Source organism: Hippocampus bargibanti, linkage group LG12 (assembly GCF_051943395.1).
Source record: "Hippocampus bargibanti isolate YZ-2025 linkage group LG12, ASM5194339v1, whole genome shotgun sequence".
Lineage (NCBI taxonomy): Eukaryota > Metazoa > Chordata > Actinopteri > Syngnathiformes > Syngnathidae > Hippocampus > Hippocampus bargibanti.
Genome location: NC_142745.1, coordinates 2,852,139 through 2,874,490, shown reverse-complemented (window position 1 = coordinate 2,874,490; position 22,352 = coordinate 2,852,139). Strand labels below are relative to the sequence as shown.

The 22,352-nt window shown below is 41.7% G+C and overlaps 3 protein-coding genes across 5 annotated transcripts; all 3 read right to left on the bottom strand.

Annotated features, from left to right (window-relative positions):
- Positions 1-552: 552 nt before the first annotated feature.
- LOC148889985 (rac GTPase-activating protein 1-like) lies at positions 553-8,448 on the bottom strand. The gene is made up of 17 exons (XM_089010399.1): positions 7,722-8,448; positions 7,307-7,406; positions 6,728-6,930; positions 6,478-6,620; positions 6,253-6,322; positions 6,120-6,173; positions 5,916-5,990; positions 5,700-5,817; positions 5,433-5,584; positions 4,069-4,233; positions 3,820-3,915; positions 3,510-3,708; positions 3,307-3,412; positions 3,070-3,202; positions 2,881-2,989; positions 2,711-2,819; positions 553-1,680 (listed from the first exon to the last, which is right to left on the bottom strand). The coding sequence occupies exons 1-17, from the start codon at positions 7,896-7,898 to the stop codon at positions 1,611-1,613; spliced, it is 2,079 nt and encodes a 692-aa protein (XP_088866525.1). The 5' UTR covers positions 7,899-8,448; the 3' UTR covers positions 553-1,610.
- A 114-nt stretch (positions 8,449-8,562) lies between these two features.
- minar1 (membrane integral NOTCH2 associated receptor 1) lies at positions 8,563-15,988 on the bottom strand. 2 transcript variants are annotated; one of them, XM_089010397.1, is made up of 4 exons: positions 15,877-15,988; positions 11,509-13,498; positions 10,973-11,191; positions 8,563-10,893 (listed from the first exon to the last, which is right to left on the bottom strand). In XM_089010397.1, the coding sequence occupies exons 2-4, from the start codon at positions 13,486-13,488 to the stop codon at positions 10,699-10,701; spliced, it is 2,394 nt and encodes a 797-aa protein (XP_088866523.1). In that variant the 5' UTR covers positions 13,489-13,498; positions 15,877-15,988; the 3' UTR covers positions 8,563-10,698. The 2 variants fall into 2 exon arrangements, with proteins under 2 accessions (XP_088866523.1, XP_088866524.1); XM_089010398.1 differs by lacking the exon at positions 15,877-15,988 and adding an exon at positions 14,075-15,424.
- On the bottom strand, positions 15,487-22,296 carry evc (EvC ciliary complex subunit 1). 2 transcript variants are annotated; one of them, XM_089010395.1, is made up of 20 exons: positions 21,940-22,296; positions 21,742-21,855; positions 21,580-21,669; positions 21,027-21,253; positions 20,840-20,924; positions 20,475-20,573; positions 20,050-20,178; positions 19,789-19,950; positions 19,478-19,694; positions 19,106-19,254; positions 18,872-18,970; positions 18,576-18,788; positions 18,349-18,458; positions 17,462-17,663; positions 17,134-17,358; positions 16,910-17,045; positions 16,639-16,735; positions 16,436-16,562; positions 15,877-15,991; positions 15,487-15,812 (listed from the first exon to the last, which is right to left on the bottom strand). In XM_089010395.1, exons 1-20 carry the CDS (start codon positions 22,117-22,119, stop codon positions 15,664-15,666), a joined length of 2,925 nt encoding a protein of 974 aa, XP_088866521.1. In that variant the 5' UTR covers positions 22,120-22,296; the 3' UTR covers positions 15,487-15,663. The 2 variants fall into 2 exon arrangements, with proteins under 2 accessions (XP_088866521.1, XP_088866522.1); XM_089010396.1 differs by having other exon boundaries at positions 21,580-21,666.
- Between the last annotated feature and the right edge of the window lie 56 nt (positions 22,297-22,352).

Genomic DNA, 22,352 nt, shown 5'->3' with positions numbered 1-22,352 from the left:
CATAGAGTGGCCTCCTCCTGCATCACTTTATTATATAAATAGAGGACTTTGATACCATTGTTGCTGTTGTGTTTACAAGCTTACAATGTAATTTATCAAGGCGCTCTTAATTGGACTAGTTACTCATTTGGACCCGGCATTCCCACAGCAGTATGGCGCTCGAACAGCGCGCACTCTGGCTGGAACATGGAGGGAGCTCCACGCACACATACACAGCCAGCTGTTTGATGCCTGCAGCAGGCGAGCTTACGCTGCACGCAACGCCGTAAATAAACACAGCAATCCCACACGAGGGGACACGTTGACACACAGGAGGCCTCGTTGCAGGCTAATGAACTATTAATGTTCATTTGAAATGCAAACATTTTGGAAGAGTCTGCTTCACAAAGAAAGAACATAAATAGATAAACTGGCACATATTTTGATATTCCCGCGGCCCAGCTGTCTCGAGACCAGAAATTTCATCTTCAATGAGATCTGAAAAAAATCCCCGGCGGGGTCAACCCACTTATCACCTGAAATGAATGAGCAACAAGAAGAGAGAAAGAGAATTACATTTAATGCTTTTGTTTTGACATCAACCGTGGACTCTGTTCCTTTTTTTTAGAGTTCCACTGGATTCCAGTTTGTTTGCAAAGTGGGTACAGAACAGATAAAAAAAAAAGCTAAATCTGTTGGATGACAATTTCTCCCACGTGCTTTCCCAAGACTTAATGCAAAAGAACGACAAAAAAATTGAATCAAAAGTTCGTTTTTTTTTTGGTCAGGATTGTTTTTTGAATACAACATAAAAAAGGCACAACTGGCATTTAAATGTATGAAGTTTAAAAGGCATATATGAATGCAGTAGTTAAGTGTTTGGCACACATGGCTTTCAGTTTTCAAAGCTGATATCCGGTGATAAGGTAGTGTGCTCTTATCAGTTCAAGGGCAATCACAGAAGTTAGTTTCAATTGCACGAGCATAATCAAAGTAAAATAGTAATACAACAGCAGCCTCTAGTGGTGCATAACATCCATTCAATTTGTTGCATAGATACAGTGCAAAATACTGCATAATTCCCATTCGATGTAGTGTTAGTCGTGTTATTTGGGCATACATAGTAGTCTAATTGCGAATCGGAAATACCAAACAACATAAATATAATATACAGTGATTAAAAACAAGGTTTAAAGTCGGCGGCAGTTCAATGCGACACAATTGTCGAACCCATCTAATCATTCATTGTTTTCCCTCCCCTTGGGGACAGTTTCATGTTTCTCCATCCTTGTGGCCGCGGTTAAAACAAACAGTAAGCAATGGATGATTGAGTAAACAAAACAAAAAGGTCCTTCAAACAAGTGAGCTGGATTGTTTTTGTCCTTAATTAACGCCTCAAAACCTGATTAGTACAGTTTTTGGTCCTTAAAGTCAGGACTTAGTTATAAATCAAAGATATAAAAATTCTTCATGTGTAACATAATTCACCTGATTAGAAAGAAAAAGCGATGCGGATAGACTGCATTCTTAAGATAAAACGGCACCTATTAGCTTATAGTTTTACTCACATTCTTGTGGAAATGGAGCTTGGTATGGCAGCCATGATCTGCTTTTTTTGGGGGGGGACGCCGTTACTTCAGATGCGGAGATTCGAAGAAGTTGACCCGAGGGCTAGCAGCTGCTTTGTTCTTGCCTGTAAATCTAAAGAAGGTTGTGGACAACATGTTTAGTTAGAATATAGTGGACATTAGGATGCAACAAACACACAAAACATTTTTATTTCAGTCACGCCTCGTGATATTATAGCTTTATTCTAAAATATATGCATCGTAGTAACATTTTCATGAAAGTTATATAACATCGAGGGCAGGTGATCCTTGTGAGAAAAATGGATGGAAGGATAAATGAAATAAACATGAACACATTGCTAAGCAAAGTGCTGTTCCATAAAATTCCCAAAAGGCATTGAAACAAAGATCGGTTATGTATGATTACAAATTTGTAATCATGTTCCTTATTATCATCACCAAATATTGGTGATTAGCATTTTTTACTATGACTAACAATAGCTCTAATTTTGAATATTGACTCACAAATGAAAAATTCTTGATCACTTTGTGCACCTGGTCTGCAAACATTGTATTCCAAAATGTTACTAGTATGTAAATATTTTGGAGTATAGAACATCAAGGTTATCCGTAGAGCGCCGATCCGTATGTGGAACTGTCGTGACTTGGAATTGAAGTGGATTTATGTGGGACAGGAGATGTGAGACAATCTCTTTCGTCAATGGATGCTACAGCTTCGTGATTGCTATGAACATTTAGCTTGTAGCAGATGTGCACGTTTCATTATAACGTCCCCGATCCACTGGTGAAAAGGATGATTTCATCCTATACTCTTTCATCTAGAACTGCTTCATAAAATAAAGAGGGTGCAGAAAGTGCTGAAGATCGAATGACTCTCTGCGTCTTTGTGTTGTCATATTATTTGTCATTTAGTTTTGTTGTTCTTTTGACTTCAAGCGGCGCTGCGGGGAGTGGCTGCCTTTCCATCAGCTCCTGTATTTTGTTTTTCTACTTCTTCCTTTTCTTTCCTCTTCCTTCCATAACTTTGCTGCTGTGAAATGTAAATTTCTACACTGCGAGACTAATAAAGGCTAAATTCATCCATTTATGTGCCAATTGATGCAGCCGACAATGCACGCGAGCGTGTGCGTGAAAGAATTTACATGGTGGTGCTGGAGAGGGTCTGCATCATCCGCTTTGACAGCGAGCTGGAGGAGGGCGTCTTTGACATCAACTGGTGCTCAGGAGTGGTCAGTGGTCCAAGTATGCTGACTGCAAAAAAAAAAAAAAACATGATCATCATTGTCCCGTAGAATCTTGAAGTGTGATTTACCATTATGAAGAGGAGTCCCAGTGAACTTTGCATTCTCCGTGTCTATATTATCCGGATATGCATACTGACTCCAGTAGTTTGCTGGGATACTAAACAAGCGCTCAATTACCTGGAAGGAGAAAAAAAAATTGTCCATCTGAATTTTGAAGAAATGAATTACACTTAGGGTAGGTAAAGAATATACTTTACCCGTGGTTGTCTGCTTGTGTCACTCAGGACAGTCATGGTGTCCGGATTTGGAACAGCATGGCCGACAAGGGTGGGGCCGAACACCCTGGCCAGGTTTGTCACATCCATTTTTGTATCCACGCTCTTTGACACTCTGGAGGCAAGTATGACATGCTTGCTCATTGTTCGGGCAAAATAGTTGAACACGGGAAATCTAACATGTCAAGATTTTACTCTTCAAAACTGGATGAAAGTTACTTCTGCAGATGGATCATGATGCAGGCGAGAGTGTCTCGGTTGGGTTGAGGCAGCTCGCCAATGGTTTGGTACAACAAAGCAAGACTGTTCCCATCATCCTGGATTTCTATAACGTTACCCCAGATAGATCATGTAAACCTTTTTATTTATTTATTCATTCGTGCGTTTTGACACACATTTTGTCTTTCAGTCGATTCACTAACCTGCAGCCTCCATGAAGGTTTTATGGAGACGGAAGGTGAGAATTGGCTCAGGAAGATTCCTGAGGAAATCTTTAAGAACACCGGTGATGACGTTGATGTCCTCTACTTTGTTTAGCGGTGGCAGTGTCTTTCCTCGAATTAGCTTCTCCTTCAGTGCTTTCACCTGACGCTCCTGGCCAGAAATTCTGTACAGGCCAACCTGGGAAGAGATTAAGAAATAGGGTGTTGTGATAGAGTGGATCCAAATTTGCATTAAAATTAACACACACAACTTCTATATGGAAAGGTCACAACAAAGAGGCTCACTCACCTCATGCAGGCCTCTGTGTTCAATCTCCTTAATACAATAGATAACTAAAGCTGGGATTTTTGGAGAAGTTGTTGGCGCAAAATCAGCCAGGGTGCTCTGCAAGCACACATGAATTGAGATTGTTTTTCTGAGTCGTCATGTATGAAAATTCCCAAGTCGAGGTATCAGAATCAGAATCAGAATACCTTTATTCGTCCCGCAATGGGGAAATTATTGTAAGTATTGTGGGGAATCAATAAAAAAAGACACCTCTGCAGTCCTTATGGGAGTACTGATGGACGCGGGGTCGCAGGGCAGGGGGCAGCAGTCACGGCATTCGGGATGAGTCACAATCCTGCAGTCCTGACAGCGAAGGTACATCTTGCCAAACTTTGTTCTTCTTCCACATGGTGCACAGAACTCTGATTTGATGACCTTTGTGAGAGGGTGGTGAAAAACGACCGTTACGACAAGGTCGGGGAACAGAAAGAGCAAGTTGCACATATCGTATTTTCCATTGTATAAGGCGCACCGGACTATAAAGCGCACCCCCAATGAATGGTGTGTATTTCCATATACAGTCATACCTCGGTTTTCGACCACAATCCATTTCAGAAAGCTGTTCGAAAACCGATTTGTTCAAAAAACGAAACAGCACTTTCCATTAAAATCAATGTAAAAAATCTTATTCCGTTCAAAGTCGAGAAAACAACTTTTTAACTATTTCACAGCATAAACCGGATAAAAACTTAATAATAGAGCAGGTCATGTGTAAAATTCTATTAAAACAAACTGTAATGTTTTATTTTTAACATCAACATCTGTACATAAAAATCTCTGTCTGCCACGGGGGCGTGTTGGCACCTATCCCAGCTGTCTTGTGCGCAGTAAGCGGGGGACATCCTGAACTTGTTGCTCACCAATCATAGGGCACAATAACTTTTCAAAACATCCTCTGCTTGCTTTAAAATCATACTATTCAGGAGATCTTAACCAAATATGTCTGCATTTTCGCAAAAATACAGTAACAATATGAATGCATCGGTCACAATGAGGAAGACGTGACATATAAGGAAGTGACGTATAAGGACGCGGAGGGTAGTCGAGGAATGCATTCAGGTGCACTCAGTTTGGTTGAGAACCGAATTTCGGTTGTATACCGGGGCATACAAAACATTTTCGGTTGAAAACCTAATGGGATGAGAACCGAGACGTTCGAAAACCGAGGTTTGACTGTATAAGGCACACCTTCAATGAATGATTATCCCCCCCAAATATTATATATAAATACATTTTCCAAGTTTTCCAAATATCAAGCACGCCACATTATAAGGCGCTACAGAAGATGCTGTGGTTATGCATGACTTCTACAGGGGTGATGGTGTCAGTGGCTGCTGACAGTATTTGCGAGACCCGTTGTGGCTCAATATTACTTCACATATAAGGCGCACCTGCGTATAAGGCACAGGGTCATCATGGGAAGAAAATGATGGCTTTTGGGTGCGCCTTATACACCAGAAAATATGATGCTTCCAAAACTTCTCCGAAAAATGACATGTTGTTGATCTATGTTGATTGTACGCGGCCAGAAGCAATATTAGCTCAGTGGAAATAAAGTTAGAATCATGGCTCACTGTTTTGGTGACAAAGATATGCTGCTTTTCTTCTCCGCTCTTGAGTTTGGGAGTTTGTAGGTGAGGGGGAAAATCCGAGAGTGGTGTACTGGGTGCTTCACTGTTTTTTTCAAACTGCTCAATCGAGGTTGATTCAGCCCAGGCTGGGGCACCTGTCAGCACAATCAAATAGCAAGATATGGATTAAAATGGCAGTAATTCATCACGACAAACTGTATTTGAATACATAGGTCGTAGTGGCAAAATGAGTCATCAAGAATTTCTCACCGCTCTTCTTCCTACTGCGTGTCCCATAAGGGACAGCCTCAATAGTGGAGACAGCCTCCACAGCGCAACCATTTCCTGGCATAGTGATGGTGGTTTTGGCAACTATGGAATCATTTATCTGTATGCAATGAGATGTTCAGGAAATGTGTGTAAATAGGGGATGGGGGGGGGGGGTCAGTCAAACAAGAATTGTCACTGTAACCAAAGCGTACTTACTCGATTAGATGTGCGGCCTGTGGAGCGAGGTTTCTTCATGGCTTGCGGAGGAACCTCAAGTTTTCGTGATGAGCGCTGTGGGTTACAAAGGACGTTTTAAAAGTAGCTATGCGCTTAGTCTTCTGTAAAACATTGAGGGGGGAGGGGGGTGGCTAAAAACAATCTGGAAAATGTAATGTAATTTAATGTAAATTTAAGACTCACTCGTTTCTGACGTTTCTGCAGTCTCACAATCTTCATGACGGAAGCATCAAAGCCCTAAAAGAAATGGGATTAAGTTACAGCATGTCAGCTTTAAGGAGTGCAGAAGCTTCAAACGGTATGTGAAAGAAGGTACCATGGAGTCATCTGTTTGATCAAAGCTGATGTCTGACATGAAGGAGGTTGATTCATCAATGGCCAACAACCTACAAGAAAACCAAATGTCATTGTTTTAAGGGAGGGGCTTCATGCAATGTGACAGACATTGAACAACACTTTTCATATATTGTGGTATGTTTCAGCATTTAAAATGAAACATGGATTTGACTCTTAATGGCAAACCACGGATAGAAAAGCCAACCTTCTACTGGAGTTCAGGTTAGACTTAGCAGCCTGAGAGTGCGCGCTGAGAAACGCCAGGGCAGAGCGCTGCTCCTCATTTAGGTGAATGCTAGTACTATTCTCTGTTAACAGCATGTCCCGGATCAGCTGTACCTGACGGTCCTGGTGGCAAAACAATCCACATTTTTGTGATTAATAGCAGCCATCGTTTGACTTAGAGGTCCCACTGTAAATGAGCTTCATGAACAAAATATCACAATGTCACAAACCAGCTTCTCATGAATGGCTTCAGCCTTCTGCCGCCGCCGGATCTCCACGTCCACTTGATTGCGTGCATGCTTCAGTTTGACCTCCAAAGCACCCCTCTCGGTTTCAGCTTTAGCCAGCATCTCTTTGCAAGATAGCAGCTCCTCACCTGACTGAAGCCACTTCTTTCTGCAGGCCTCAAAGTTTATGGCCATCTGAAGAAACTCTAATGACACAACAGAAGCAAATATCTGATGTCTGCATTAATTGCCACAACCATTGTGTGAGAAGGAGTGGTTCTGGTTGTGTTTTACTCGAGTCATGTACACATAAAATGTAAGATTAAGATCACAACACAAATGTCTTGATTTATATATACAGTATACGAGAAACTGTAGATAAGTAGTTTGAAAGCAAGCAAGTACATAGCAAGACAAACTTGTCAAAGTGGTAATAACAGAAACCACAGGAGAATACATCAGTAACGCAGTGCGAAGTTTATCAAACTATAAATGACAAGCACATATCGACGTGTTAACACTCTGTACTACGAATACGGTTTTTTTTTGCTCCAAACACCGAAGAAAAGTGAATCAACTTACGTGGTTCAACGCTGTCATTCAGACCGTCCACCAGGGTTCGTAAACTCAGGAACTGGTTGTACAGAGACACCACGGCCGATTCCATTGTGTCGTTGTGTGGCTAACAGCGTTAGCGTACATGAAAAGCAAAGTTAGCTCGTTAAGCTAAATTGGTCAATCCGTGATTCGCTTCAACAGAGGAAGTAGAAATCACTGCACTGGCGTACATCAACGAGGGGAAGTAACACGCTCATTGTGTTAACCACAAGACTCAGAAAAGTATTTGTGATATTCTGACAGTTTTGCACATTACCATGATCTAAATCACCTTTAAGTTACCTGCATCGAAACTGTTGGAATGCATTTGAACTGACCGTAACTGGGCGAGATAAGTCTCGTCGAACGACAAAATCGATACATAAATCAAAGCTGTTACCTCTGAAACGTATTCCTTGTAGTAATGTGAGTAACATGTAACGACACAGTCAATGTTAACACAATATTGATTAACTCCCACTCCGGTCGTGCAGAACCACACCTTCATACATTCTTCAACAAAGTTCAAAAACAGCGCCGTTTGTATTTTTCTACTTCGTTTAATAAACTCGTACATGTACACTCTACTGCCACGTCAGGTTCATCGGGGTAATTGCAGGAAAAAAAAAGTATTCGCTTTGAAACAGTAACTCATGCGCATGCGCAAAAACGTCTTGAGGTGCTCTGGCTTTCCTCCGCATTCCACAAAAATGCACAAATGTTAGTTTGCTTTTTTGTTTTTGTGACTCACTGGATTCTTTCCAAGTGATGTATCGCCTGTGAATTTTTTTTTTGCCACTACACCAAAATCAGCACAAATTATTTTGGGATAGTGAAAAAACAAGACTTCTGCCATCCGTGTCTGATTTGTTATACAGTACTGTATTTTGGAACTCCGTTTCTAATGGTACCATATCCCAAAAACATCTGGAAATAAAGTGGTGCTACAAAAAAGAAGGCAATAGTGAACTACATTCTAAATAAAGTTTTGTGCAATGAAAAACATTGATCAACATAATATTAGTGCCTTCCTTTGGGATCATACAGTTGATCTCTTCTCCAAATGAAATCCTGGACATTTTTTTCGCATGGATACTATTTTTAAAATATATTATTAAATCTCACTTAAAACAAGAAGTGCCTTCACATACACCCATTTCAGAATCACTGGTACAGACAATGGACAATGGAACAAGGGAGAAATCAAATTTTTAATACATGGAGCCTTGTGTTTCATCACATTTGTTGTTTCACCAATGTTTTATTGTTCATATAAATCATCTCACATAATGCTATGCATAGGCTTTGTCCCACGTTGCCGTTTTCATTCAGGCAACATGAATGAATGTGCCAAGTGCTGCGTAGCCACCAACTTGTGTTGCAATATTGCATTTATTGTATTTTTCATTTACAAGAAGTGGCTATTTACCTGAGACTGCAACAACAATGTCTAAAATTCATGAAAGCATCTCAGGGGGGAGAAAGAGTAATAAGAGGCTCTAATGCACACCAGTTTTAGAGAAAGCACCCGCATATTGTGCTGACTACGTTCCGCCTCTTTAGGGGCAACATTGGTAATGGATCCTCAAACATTCTCATGGGGAACACAAGGCAGATGTATATCCACTTAGAGGGATGCGCTGAAGCAAAACACACTCATTAGACCTTGTGCGTTATTTGTGCACTCAAAGCAAGAGGCAACTTTTTTTAGGTCTGGAATGAATAAACATGTTTTGGAAATTTACATGATAAAGCTCAATGATTCTATCAAAAATATTGGAATTCACAAAAGGAAATAAACCCATTATGTCAACGGATGAAGATGGGGTGCATATACAGTATAATAAAATAAACAATTGTAGATTTCATTGACTTTCTAAATGTGAATCATGAAGGTGTCTTGAAAGCAAAATCAATCATACAAACATACATAACACACTTTCTAATCACAAAGCCATTATAAAAAGTGTACTATTATTAAAATTAGTTTCATACATATATGGTGACCACATTTAACAGCCTGACACCAAAAGTCAGCCTCTTGGGTTGAAAGGATTGTTTAACAAAATTGACTTTCGCACCACGGTAAAAACCACATCCGTCACTGTGAGGGGAGAATAAATGAAATTGTTATTGAGTCGGCATGTTGGGGGGGAAAAAAGAATTGGCTGGCTGAGTAGAGGGGAAAAGCTAATGCGCTAGGATGCACTCCAAACTGTCCATCAATCGAATTACAAGTGGAAACTCCCTCTAAGAGAGAGTTTCCTGCATAATGTGTCCGCTTCCTTATCACCAACATTAGCAGCAGCAAGACATTCTCTTCTTGAAACCTGATGCTAAAATGCAAATATCTTCCTTGTGCAGATGCGCCACATGCATTCTGTAGCTTTAATAGCGGAGATGTTCCAGAAGACAAAAACAAAGAGAAATTTGCATATTTGAAAATCATGCTGATGAGACATATGTCGTTTCTTAAAGGACAACCGATGCCGACAATTTGTGTCCTTAATTTGTAAAATCGCTTCAAATTACTTCTACTAAGCGTATTTTACAAAGATTCCACCGCATGTAGCTATATTTTACGTTTCAAGACTTGCGCTGAATATTCAGGAAGTCTTGTTTTTGAGTTGGTGACGTCACGTCACGGAAGGACCGCCCCTGACCGAGAAAGGACACATAATGCATTTTGCGGTACTTTGTTTGGTCTGAAAACCTCATGTTGATCCGCGTTGATAGTGAAATTAGAAGGAAAACACATAAATAACGCGATGATGAATCGTTGTGTATTGCACCGAACAACCATTTGATATTCGCTGACACAAATTCCCAGGAGACAAATCAGCCCAATTCCAACGCCGCTTTGGCGCCATCTTCTGTATTTTCTGGGTGCTACATTTCTGTCCAGATGCCTCAAAATGACACGGAATAAATTCTTTAATCGATTGCAAACATGTATGCTTTCCTCTTCAGAACTATGTGAATCATATTCATAACTGGATGAGTAACAGGAAAGAATCTTCTCCGAATCTGAAGCCATTGTTTCGATTCTCGAGCAAGGCACGACGTCTTGGCGTGACATCATGAACAAGGGGGCGGTACCTTCTGAAACTGGCCACTTCCGGGTTCAAGTTGAAGTAGTTTTTGGACACTTTAAGTCATTTTTATTGGTGTTTTGCATTTGATTAAAAATATCAGCTTGCGTGTTTTGGGTATTTTAGATGCTCTAAAACGTTTTTCTGATGTCAGTTAGGAAACAAAACAGTGGTTGTCGGTTGTCCTTTAAGGGAGAGTATTTGTATTGAAGGTGAATTGGGTCTCCCGTATGAAAAACTTGCCTCGGAAAACAGTAGATGTGCAAATTGTCACAGAGCAACCGCTCATGATCGAATGGTGAAAATGGGAATAACAATAATGAGAATGATAGCTAGTACAACAGCAATGAGCGTCAACAACTTGCAAATTTTGGCTCGGCGCAGGCCGGCTTCTTTCCGTCTGAGTAACGCGTCATAGCCCGGAGTGTAGATATCATCCATCCAGAACTCCACGTTATTAGGATTCAGAGAATCACGGGCCTGCACGACACAATCATTTCATTTAACAAAACAATCTGGAAACCACAGACAATTCCTTATCATTCAAATGTACTGGTACCTGTGAATCAAAAGGCGAAACGCGAGCTTCTCGGTCATCGACAGTCCAAACGGATCTTCCTCTCCCTTCAGCCAATCTGGGGTCCATAATCTTCCCTGCGGTGAGGCCGCCAGTTAGGCTGCTTTCTTTGTTGCCAAACAAGGACGAGCTAAACACTTGCTCCACCAAGCTGGATGACTTTTGGGAGAGAAGTTTTGCAGTTCTGCTTGATTGACCGTCCTAGAAAGAAGGATGCAAAATAAATTACCATAAAAGATTAAAGACTTGACAATTCCTAATTTCTCAATAATGACAGCATGCCAGATCACACAAATGAAGGCCAAGTCTAAGTTTGTAACCCAGAACCTTCAGCTAGGAGGCAGACGTGCTAACCACTAGAACACCGTAACAATTTTTACTAATAAATGATGCGATTTTCCAGATGGAATATCGCATAACACATTAAACGTAGCCCAGATCCCTTAAAAATCTCAGTGGTTATGTTGTAATTCTCTTTGATCATGCACACCAAGTAGCATAAAACAGTTATACTCCACCTGCCCTGATTTTCCCTGCGAAGATTTGCCACCTTTAATTTTGGAGAAAGACACCATCCAGTCCTTTGCCATGCTTGACACATTTGCTTGCTTGGAATCACACGATCCCCTCTCACCGGTCTCGTTTGTCGAGCCGTGACGAGATTTTGAGCCTTTCCCCACTTTTGGGTCACCTCGACATTTGCCACTTTCTGTTTCCTCCCCAGGAGTGTTCCATCTGTTCCAGTCCAGACTATTGGTGCTGGTTGCAGGAAATAGATGCTCTGATACAGAGAGAGGTTGAGGCTCAGATGACTCAGAGGGGGTGATAGGATGGCTCATAAAGGAGGAGATGCCGCTGAGGGGCTCTAGCCACCGATCACCGCTGCTCTGTCCACTACCAACAGCAGGCTGCGGGATCTTTTCATCCAGTCGCTGCAAAGCTGACAACACCTGGGAAATCTCCGCTCTGACATCATTCAAGGATTCCAACTGTCGCTCAATCTGGCTCATACGGAGCAGCAGTTTACACACACTGGCTTTTAGTCCATCATCACTGCTTTCAAGAGAATGGAAAAGCCTCTGGAGTTGGCCGAGGCGGCCCCGTCTGGCTTCTGGGGTATCCTGGTTGAGACCACCTGATCCATCGTGAGGATGCAGGACTCCTGTGGAGCCACACATGCTTATGTCGTCTAAAAAGCGGAAGATGGCACTAATGTCATCATCAGCAAAGTCTGGGTCATCTAAAGAAGCCATGAAGGACAGCCGGTCGGCGTGGACCAGGCTACGGAGACGCCTGGTGTCCGGAGGGTCGGTCTGGGTTCCTTGAGCCCTCATCCCATCAAATTCAACGTCCCCAATCTCACCCCCCAAAGAACCACCAAGTTTGCTCATCGCAGGCCTTGATCTCCTTGGTAGTTTTACGCCACGAGTTTCAGGTCCAATACCGGCATGAGTCGGGATGATCCGGTCCTCCAGACTATGGCTTTTGTTACTCCAGATGGGTCGTTGGCTTCTGGAAGGGCGCAAGTGTTTTGGCGACCGCTCTGGGATGGAACCGGGTCCAAAATAAGTGGAGTCCTGCAGGTCACTGAGACTTTCGTGTTTGGACTTCTGCTCCGGAGTCTGCTGGACTGTGATGGGCGCAGGGTAAGGATTAGGGATCATTTCAAAGCTGTGATTGTCAAAGCCTTTCTCCTCCTTTGGACTGGGAGACTCACTGTTGACCGTCACCTGTGGTATGAGAGGCGGCTGATTGTGAAAGTCCTTCTTAAAGATGTTTCTTTTTTGGTCGATTGCTGATTCCTGTTCACTTTCAAACACCTCAACTGGAGGTGAATCACCGCTAGACTCACTGTCCGTTTCCAAAGGCAAGTAAATATCCTTCATGACCTTGCCAGGGCTCTGCCCGCTGGAATACCAAAGTGTGGTGTGAGGCAAGTCAAACGATACCGCCCTTGTCCTGACGGGAAGGGGCGATACCAATGAGATAGGATCGGAAGGAAGACTGCCTCGCTTGCGTACTGAGTAATTGGAATGTGGAAAGAGCAAATGGTTGTCAATTAGGCTTGGGCTGGAATCAGAACGAGTGCGAGATCTCTCCCTGCGAGGATCGTTTAGCTGGTGGATCCCGGGCAGACTGGTATGTCGGGACTGGTCCACAGGCAGGAACGCCTGAGCTCTCATTGGATGATTGTCGTCAGTTGCCCCACCCGTCATCTGAATAAGGTTAAAGATTGTGACAATGTCAGCAGCGACACCTATTGGTGACAGCCCCTGTCCCCTGGTGGAAACCCGATCCCTAAAAAGAGTGGCTGGAAAACAGGGGTCCCGACTAGCTGAAGCAAACAACAAACTCCTGAGCTCGATGAGGTGTTCCAGATCAAAGCGGGTGCTGACCACACGACAGAGGTCCTGAAAGGTCAACGACTGACGCAGGTTGTCCAGCTCTTCAAGGATTCCCAAGAGGACTCCAGGATATTCCTGTTGCAGGTACGCCATGGATGCCCTCCTGAGAAGTAAATTGCAAGCATCACATAGAATTTTAATTACAGCAATATAAAAAAAAATCAAAACTGATAAATACAGTATTGTCCACTTCTTTTATAGAATGATTGATGATGATGAAAAATGATTCATTACACCACTGGTATTTAGTTGAAGAATTGACAAACTACAAAATAAAAACAAACACAAGCAACTTTCTATTACATATAATTAGAAATGTATTGAAACACTGCTGTAGATTTTTGTTTTGGGGGTGGGGGGAGTGAAAAGAAAAATACTACGAAGGTGCATTTAGAGAGCGACCTTATTTTAGGGTCCGAAAATAACTCTTCGTGCATTCCCCTTTCATTTGACAATGATTTCAGTAACATCTCGAATATGGCAGCAAAATTATGTTTAGCAGTATCAGACTGTCCTACAGACAATCCACATCTCGGCTACGGTGACAATATTTCCGAGCCAAACCCAGAAATCATTCCAAAAAATGATTCTTTCATGACAAATGCGCATGGTGCGTTTACGTGCCTTCAGAGACACAATAATGGTGTACACGTGAAGGACACCGAGACTACTCACTCACCTGAATGTTTTGAATACCAACTTCAGCCACGCATACCTCCTTCAAAAGTAAAAAATAAAACCCATATCGATCCAGTCTAAATCATACTGCCTTCCTCCTCTGGCGTGTCTCTCGTGTTTGTAGCTGTAGAGTCCGCAGCTCAAGCAGGAGAGAAAATTAGAAATCAGGTCATCTCTCAACAAGTCGCTGCAGTCCCCTCCGGGACTTGAATATATATCAAAAATGGGTCCCCCCCCCCGTCACTGTTGAGTGTCATTAACTACAAAGTCAGTGCAGCCACTCTGAACAACTGCGGACGATTTCATAGTGGCTTTGTGAATGGATGGATCTTACCAGACTACTCAAAAGAATCTTTCTTCAAGGTGCCATACCAGTCATGCGAATAGTTAGCAAATATGAAAAGAGCAGTCTCAAATTGTATCTAAACTAATTGACACTCCTTACAGGCCAACTAAGCATCAATCTGAGCTCGATTGCCTGCTGGATTGTCTTCTACAAACACAAGTGTCTGCCTTACTGGAGCGCTCCCAGGCTTTCACCATTACTCTACATTATGTAGCATAAAGTGTTGTACTCAAAAGCCCATTAAGACAAGGGAGGGTCAAGGCTTTCATCTGAGTGGATGCACTTTGCCGGAATCAGAATTGACATGTCTAATGTCTAATTTGCCTGGCGAGTCAAGAGAAGTACTGTACAACAAGCTTTGCAATGAGGCTGATGTTGACATGCAGTCGCAATGTGTCCTAAGCATGACCGTACAATATGTATTTGATTCTGTTTAGATGAACGTCAGTATCAAACAAATAATCCCCCCAACCTATATACAGTAAAGTCTCGTTATATCGATATCGGATATATCGATAGTCCCGGTTATATCGATACTATTTCTATGCACGCACAGAGAAAATTACATGCAAACGGGGTCGGATATATCGATAGTCCCGGTTATATCGATATTTTTTCGGACTCCCTTGAATATCGATATAACGAGACGTTACTGTACTACTTAGGTCAATGTCATGTAATGTAAGGGAACCTAGACTGGAACCACAACATTTATGGTTATTCAGGAAAATAAAATATAAAAGACCACAAAAAAAAAAACGATATACTCACAATGTCCATTATCATGCGAGGAGGGGTGACAACAAATAAAGAATGTTCATTGGTATTTGTATTTTAAAAAAATGTGGCAAATGGTGGAATTATTGCACTTACCGGTACTTTGTTTTTGTGACTCCATTTAAAAACAGCACTAAAACTAAAAACTAAGGCGGGACTTTTTGGCAATACCTATTCATAGTATGTACTGTACATATGAGGCATCAACCTACTGATCACATTTTCCTCACATTTCTTTTTCATAATATTGCTCATTGACGACTCTATATTGGCAATATTGGTGGTGCAAAGCTACTGTAGAAATTGGATGGATGAGATTCCCTTTGTTTGAACAGTGTAATAGTAACAAAAAAAGCTAAGGAAAACGTACAGTACTTCAAAAATGGTGTGTTGTTTTTTTAATTTAGATATAAAGCACTACAGTATATCTAGTACCACATGTATTAGTATATATATTTTTGCATTGATCAGTTCTGAGCTTCTTGCTGTCTTTTTTTCTTTTTTGGCTGTTTTGATGTTGCTGGCATAATAACTGTTGGAGTCAGGGATGGATTCAAGGCCGGATCTAGGGCTGGGTTCCGAGCAAGAAGGTCCATTATCGAGGTAATCCCTTCCTCTGTGGAATATGAAAGGATGAAAGACAAACAAAGACACAGCATCATAAGCGTGCTTTCACTCACCAGAGAAGATGGGCTTCCCCGTGTTGTCATCTTCATCGCTATTTTCTGCATCCGGACTGTGGAGGGAAACCCGAGCCAATGCTGACAAATCACTTATGAAGCTTCTTTCTGCCTCCTAATGGACACAACAACACAGTGCTTACAGAAAACTGATGAGCATCTTTTTACTGACTTGATATAATAATAATAATAATAATAATAATAATAATAATACATTTAATTTTAAGCGCCTTTCAAAGCTCTCAAGTACACTTCACAGTCACAGACAAGCCTACGTACTATAATAAATAAAATACAATCACAAATAGAATAAAATAAATAAAATACAATTATAAATAGAAACAAGAGAAAGAGCTACACAGAATGCAATTTTACATAGGTGGGTTTTGAGATGGGATTTGAAGGTGGGAAGACAATCGAATGTTGGGGGGAAGTGAGTTCCAGAGTTTGGGGGCAGAGCAGCTGAAAGCTCTGTCCCCCATCATGCTGAGACGGGCAGGGGGGCACACAGAGGTGGAGGGAGGAAGAGGGAATAGAAATATACTGTATATTGACGAACCTGTAGTTGACCGTTGATCCTTTCAAAGTTTTGGTCCTGGGCTACTTTTCTTCGTCTAAGGTGCTCACACTTTATTTCCTGTTCCAGGTTGAATTGCTTTAACATCTTCGTTTTGTGGTGCTCAACCCTGAAAAAAGAAAAGAAACCATAAACTCGACTTGAAGCAGTTGCAAAAAAAAAAATAACATTGCGTAGTGTTGTACCTCTGTTGAAATTTAGCAGAGGTGGGTTTCCTCCCCCAGTTATCCAGCTCCTTACGCAAAGCTTTGTGACTGTCACTCAAGTCTTCCTCTTTCACATCTGTGTCAATATTGTATTGTTATTGACAAAAAAAGTTGATTAAATTTAGTGTACAGCAAAAGAAAGTAATACCACGCATTAAACCAAACGTTCGACGATCTTGGTGTAATAATAATAATAATAATGATAATGATAATGATAATAATGATAATAACAGCGGTCTGATAGTCTTACCGATGTTTGTGTTAGACTGATGTGGTCGTAGTTTTTGAGCGATATCTTGTAACTTAGAATAGTAGCTTTGAACGAGAGCAGTTAGAGAATCTTTGGTCATGTAGACGCTCTCAGAAGCAGCTTCGGTGAGATGGTGCTAAACGCAAAACAATCATGAGAAATTCACAGTTAGTGTGACAGGACTGAAAAGAAAAGAATATCCGCAGTTCCTTCAGACGAAACACCTTCGAGGCTTCATCGCGCCTGGAGCAGCTTTGCAATTCAGAGAGCCGCCCTTCCATTAGCTGTAAGACGGCGAAACTGAGGGCGTTGCCGAGCACCAACTGCGCATGATTTTTTAGAATCTCCGTCCCCGTTTCCAGCTCGGACAGGAACTCCTGATGGAAACTGTGGCTCACCAGTTGACTCTCTGGACCCAGATGCTTTTCTGCTAAGGCAGTACTGCTCTCCTATTGTTTGTTGTCAAGTCACAAGAAGAAATATTCAAACTGGAAAAATGATTCAAAATGTCCAATAAGGGATAGGTAATTGATTTTATCATGTTCCTGCTACCTTCAGAGCTGAATCAACACACGGCTGGACTGTGGAGGGTTCCTGCATCAGCAGCGCCCGAAAATCTCTCTGAGACAGAACCTTCAGTTTGGACAGTCTCATCTCTTTGAGCAAATGCAGACAAAAATGTCTGGCCAAGAAGTGGCGCTGAACGCATGCCAGCAGGTGCTCGTGTTTCTTGTAGAGCAATTTCCCAACATGACTGAGAAAAGGACAGATTTGATAATAACATGATTGAGGTGGAGTCCTGCATGAAGCGGCGGGTCTTTTACCAATTGGTCACCCCCCCTGTCCCTCCCTCCCTTATCCCTCCCTCTGTCGGACTCTCTCACTGACACCCCCCCCCCCCCCCCCCCCGTCTCTCCCTCACCCCCGCTCGCCCGTCCTCTCCCCACTCTGACTCCCACTCTGGCTCCCATAGTGACACCCACTGTGACTCTCACTCTCGCTCTCACCCTCACCCTCACCCTCACTCTCACTCTCAATATCACCCTGACTCTCACCCTGACTCTCACCCAGACTCTCACCCAGACTCTCACTCATACTCTCACCCAGACTCTCACCCAGACTCTCACTCAGACTCTCACTCAGACTCTCACTCTGACTCTCACTCTGACTCTCACTCCGGCTCTCACTCTGACTCTAACTCCGACTCTAACTCTAACTCTAACTCCGACTCTCATTCCGACTCTCATTCCGACTCTCATTCCGACTCTCATTCCGACTCTCATTCCAACTCTAACTCCGACTCTAACTCCGACTCTAACTCCGACTCTAACTCCGACTCTCACTCCGACTTTAACTCACTCACTCACTCACTCACTCACTCACTCACTCACTCACTCACTCACTCACTCACTCATTCACCCTCTCTAAAACTCTCTCACCTGTCAAGTGTATAGTTCTGACTGACCACCATGCCTCGCAGGATTTCCATCTGCTGGTTTTTTAGATCCTTGAGGCTGGCATGCATCAGAGCTTGTGACTCAATCCAGACCTACAAGAAAGAGAAGTCAATCAAATTTACAGTACTCCCTTGCTGCTTCGTGGTTTGATTCTTGTGTCCCTGAATATCCCCCACAAAGAGAGACTAAAAGTACAATAAGGTCTGTACCTGCCGATCTTGTTCAATTTGCGTCTGAATTGTGTCCATTTGCAGTCTGATCTTTCTCTCCATCTTCTGCTGCTGCACAGCAAACTGCTGCTCGATGTGCAACCACAGCGCTTGACACGCTTCAGGAGACATCTTGCATTGAGTGGTAACAGACATGCAAAATATGTCCCTTGCTCGTTCTTCAAGCCTCTTTGACCAGGTGTTACAGAGCTTCTGAACAGAACATATAAGGTTAAAGTCATGTGTATATGAAACAGTGTAACAGAGAAATATTGGAGCATATTGAATAGACCGACTGTCCAAATGTTGCAGAGGCTTTCAGCCATCCGGTCGTCTTGTTGTAGTTCCAGAATGCAAAGCTTCTGCCTTTGTTTTAACAATAGCTCTTGGTACTCCTGGGGGTAATTAAGAGAATTTCGGTATTATTGAATATATATGAATAACCACAACAGACGCGCTGCAGACCTCCACATCCAGGTGCTTCGCATGCACGTTTGTAGCAGTTAAGCAACATCCCAATATGTGCTTACCTTTGACAGCTGCTCGGGCTCACTGTGAGTTTGTCGTAGCTCCAATAAACGATTCCTCTCTTTATCTTGGCTCATCCGAAGTTTTTTTCGTTTAGCCTCCATTTTGTTAGACTTTTCTACCAGCAACTCCTTTGTCTTCCTCATGTAATCTGGATTGTGACAAAAACAACTTAAACTGAGCATGACAAAAAGCCAATGACGGTTAGTCAAGATGACAATGAACATTACCGGTAATTACTTTTTTTGGGTGGCAATGTATTGGTATTTTTTTTTTACATTTTTGTTGTTCTTATTTAGTTAAAATGTGTTATCTATCATAATCATGGCTGTCACACGCTATTCACAACAATCACACTCGATGATTCGTCCCACCCTCTCTGCATTGCCGAAGGCCTTCTGCGTGTGCATGTTGAACTTGCAAAAGTATCGTTTCCATGGAGGTGATCGTCAAAACATTCTCGCCATTCAGCTGCTCCAGGGCCGCAACCATCAAGGGATGCCTCAAGGACACTTCTTGCAGGACTAGGGCAGGTTGGGATTGGAGAAGCCCCGTCAGTTCCTGCCACCATAAGAGCTTCTGGTGGATTTGCTTTAAAAGAAGGGCACCAAGGTGTTTATGTCAAGCCAAAAATTTCCAACCAAAAAAATAATCATTACACAAATGAAAAAGCCAACCAGCTAACCATAATTTGAGTTTCTTGAGCGTTCATGAGGTGATTCTCAACCAAGACAAGAATCTGGTTGAGAGAGAGTATGCGATCATGAGCTTCATCCACTGTGTAACTGCTGGTTCTCTTCTTCACATACTGGCATAGCTCCTCCACCATTTTGGTGAAACGTTTAGACTGCAAAGATGATTCGCTAGGAGTTTCAAAATCAAGAACCAATACGGTTTCAATCAAAGTCGCTTGATGAATAATAATAAGAATATATTTCATCCCTACCATTTGAAGGCTGCCTTCTAGAAAATCTTTTTCAGATCGTTCCATCTCCTCCAAAGTGCAAGGAGCATCAACACTGTCATCACTGATAGTATGGCCAGTTGGCAATTGTTTCTTTAGTTCTTCCACTTCCTAAAATAACAATGCAAGTTTTTAAATGGAATTAAGGTGAAATGCAAGTCAATTAAAATAAAAAATATATAAAAATATATCCCATGTTAATTTATTGCCCTGTTTTTCCATTTTCATCTATAATAGACAACCCATTTAAAAAAAATCAATAAAACTAAGTTTAGATAGCATAAAAAATATAACATTCCATCGCGTTAATCTGAAATTAAAGAAATACATTTTCCAAACACCAAAACTTGTAAAATAATTACAGTATACATATATAGAGCTTTTTTTTTTTCAAATAAAAAGGTTACCCTTTGCTGCATTTGAAGAAGGTGCTTGGTGAACTCTGCATCATTTTTGTCTCTTGGAAAATGACTGCAAAATATTTTTTGCACCGTTTGAATGTAAATCTAAGGCGGGAGAATGCAATAGATTAGAGACAATAAAATTATTCTACCATACACTTAGCATCTGTAAAACACAATGTGGCCACAAGATCATGTTCATTCATATTGTACTACATTTCTGTGTTCTATAATTGCAGGACACCAAGTGCTGGCTTCCAAAGTTACATTTGACAGATGCTTTTCCATGTATCACCCATACTGATATTATTTGGCAACATATTGTTGTTCCTCCTAATTAATGCAAAAGTAATGAAATAACAAACACTCACATGATATTTTTCTTCCAGAAGTTGAGAGCAAAGCTTTTGCACATCCTTCAGGGCCGAACAATGGAGGTTGATTCTTGCTTCAAAACTGCAGCGAAAACGGTAACTTACCAAGCCAAATGCATTCGTCCTCAAAGTTACATACTGTCATTGTTAAGGCTTTCAATTCTGAAAGCCCAGCGACACCTACCCTGATTGTGTCAGAGTGTAAGAGTAGTCGGAGACCCCGACAAAGCTCTGATTCTGCAGGTTCTTGGGGACTGATGAGGAGGAGATGAACTGGCTGCCGTCATCGTTGTCCAACTCTTGGCTTAAGGACTCTCCTTCTGTGAAGGAGCTAGACGAATCGTCCTTTGGCATTGTTGGCAACTTGGAGCATTCATGAAGAGAAGGGTTGGATGCTCCATCTGCTAAAGGCTGCCAAGGAAACATGATTATGTGACTTCAATGCTTTCAATTGCCATAATAAGACCTCAGTGATTTGATTCGGACATTAAGATGCTTGGACAACTGCAAACAATAATTTTCTAATCTACCTTATCCAACCAATTATGGATGAGATTCTGTTTTCCTCTTTCTGGCTATCAACCCATAAAGATGTACAGCACACACCGACACTTATAAGTTAAAATTCCACTTGAGGGGATAATTATGATCAGTCAAAAAATAATTAAAAATAATAATACAGTATGTAAAAAACATACACTTTTGGTCTCCATGCTCCATTCCATTAATGAACTTACTCTATATTTTTGGTTGATGGGGTACACCACTTTTGCTCTTGATGCAAATGCTGCAACGTCATTATTTGTGGGTTCTTGCTTCTTCTCCTGCTTCATATGTCATGAGGGGGAAAAACAAGTGTTTAATCAAATACCAGTCCACTAAAGAATAGAGATAAATACTTTGTCAGGAGTCGTGGCAGGATGAGCCTCTTTTTTGTTGTTGCTCGCACGATCGCTGGTGTTGTTTTCCACTTCTCCATCATGAGATTCAAGAAGCCTCCTTGCATTGTCCCCCTGATGCGAGACAAAAAAAAAAACGGAAAGAAAGTTGTAATCTGTTAAATAGATGGAAAGGGAATCGTGCTGACAGTTGCTTACTTGTCTGGTGAAAATTAAAGTCTTCAGGCAGAACACATACAAAAGTGCAGCAGCTAATATTCCCGACAATCCACCAAAAACTGCAGCCACTGTTAACAACCCCGTGTAGACGTGCAGGGACTCCACATAATTAACTAAAACATCAGCACTACATTTGACGACCAAATCCTGCTCGGACATGTCGAGAGTGTCGCAGTTCTACACAGGTTGTTCCCCAAAAATCGTTGATGAAAAGCTCACAACAAAGTCATGGTTACGATTGTTACCAAGAACACATGACTGATATTATCTGTCTTTAACAGCACCTGGAATTTAAAATGTAAAATATTGACATGTTCGAACTACAATAATATGAAGTCAAACGAAAAGTTTTACGATTATCAAGTTTTTGAGCAATTGCAGACAAAAACACA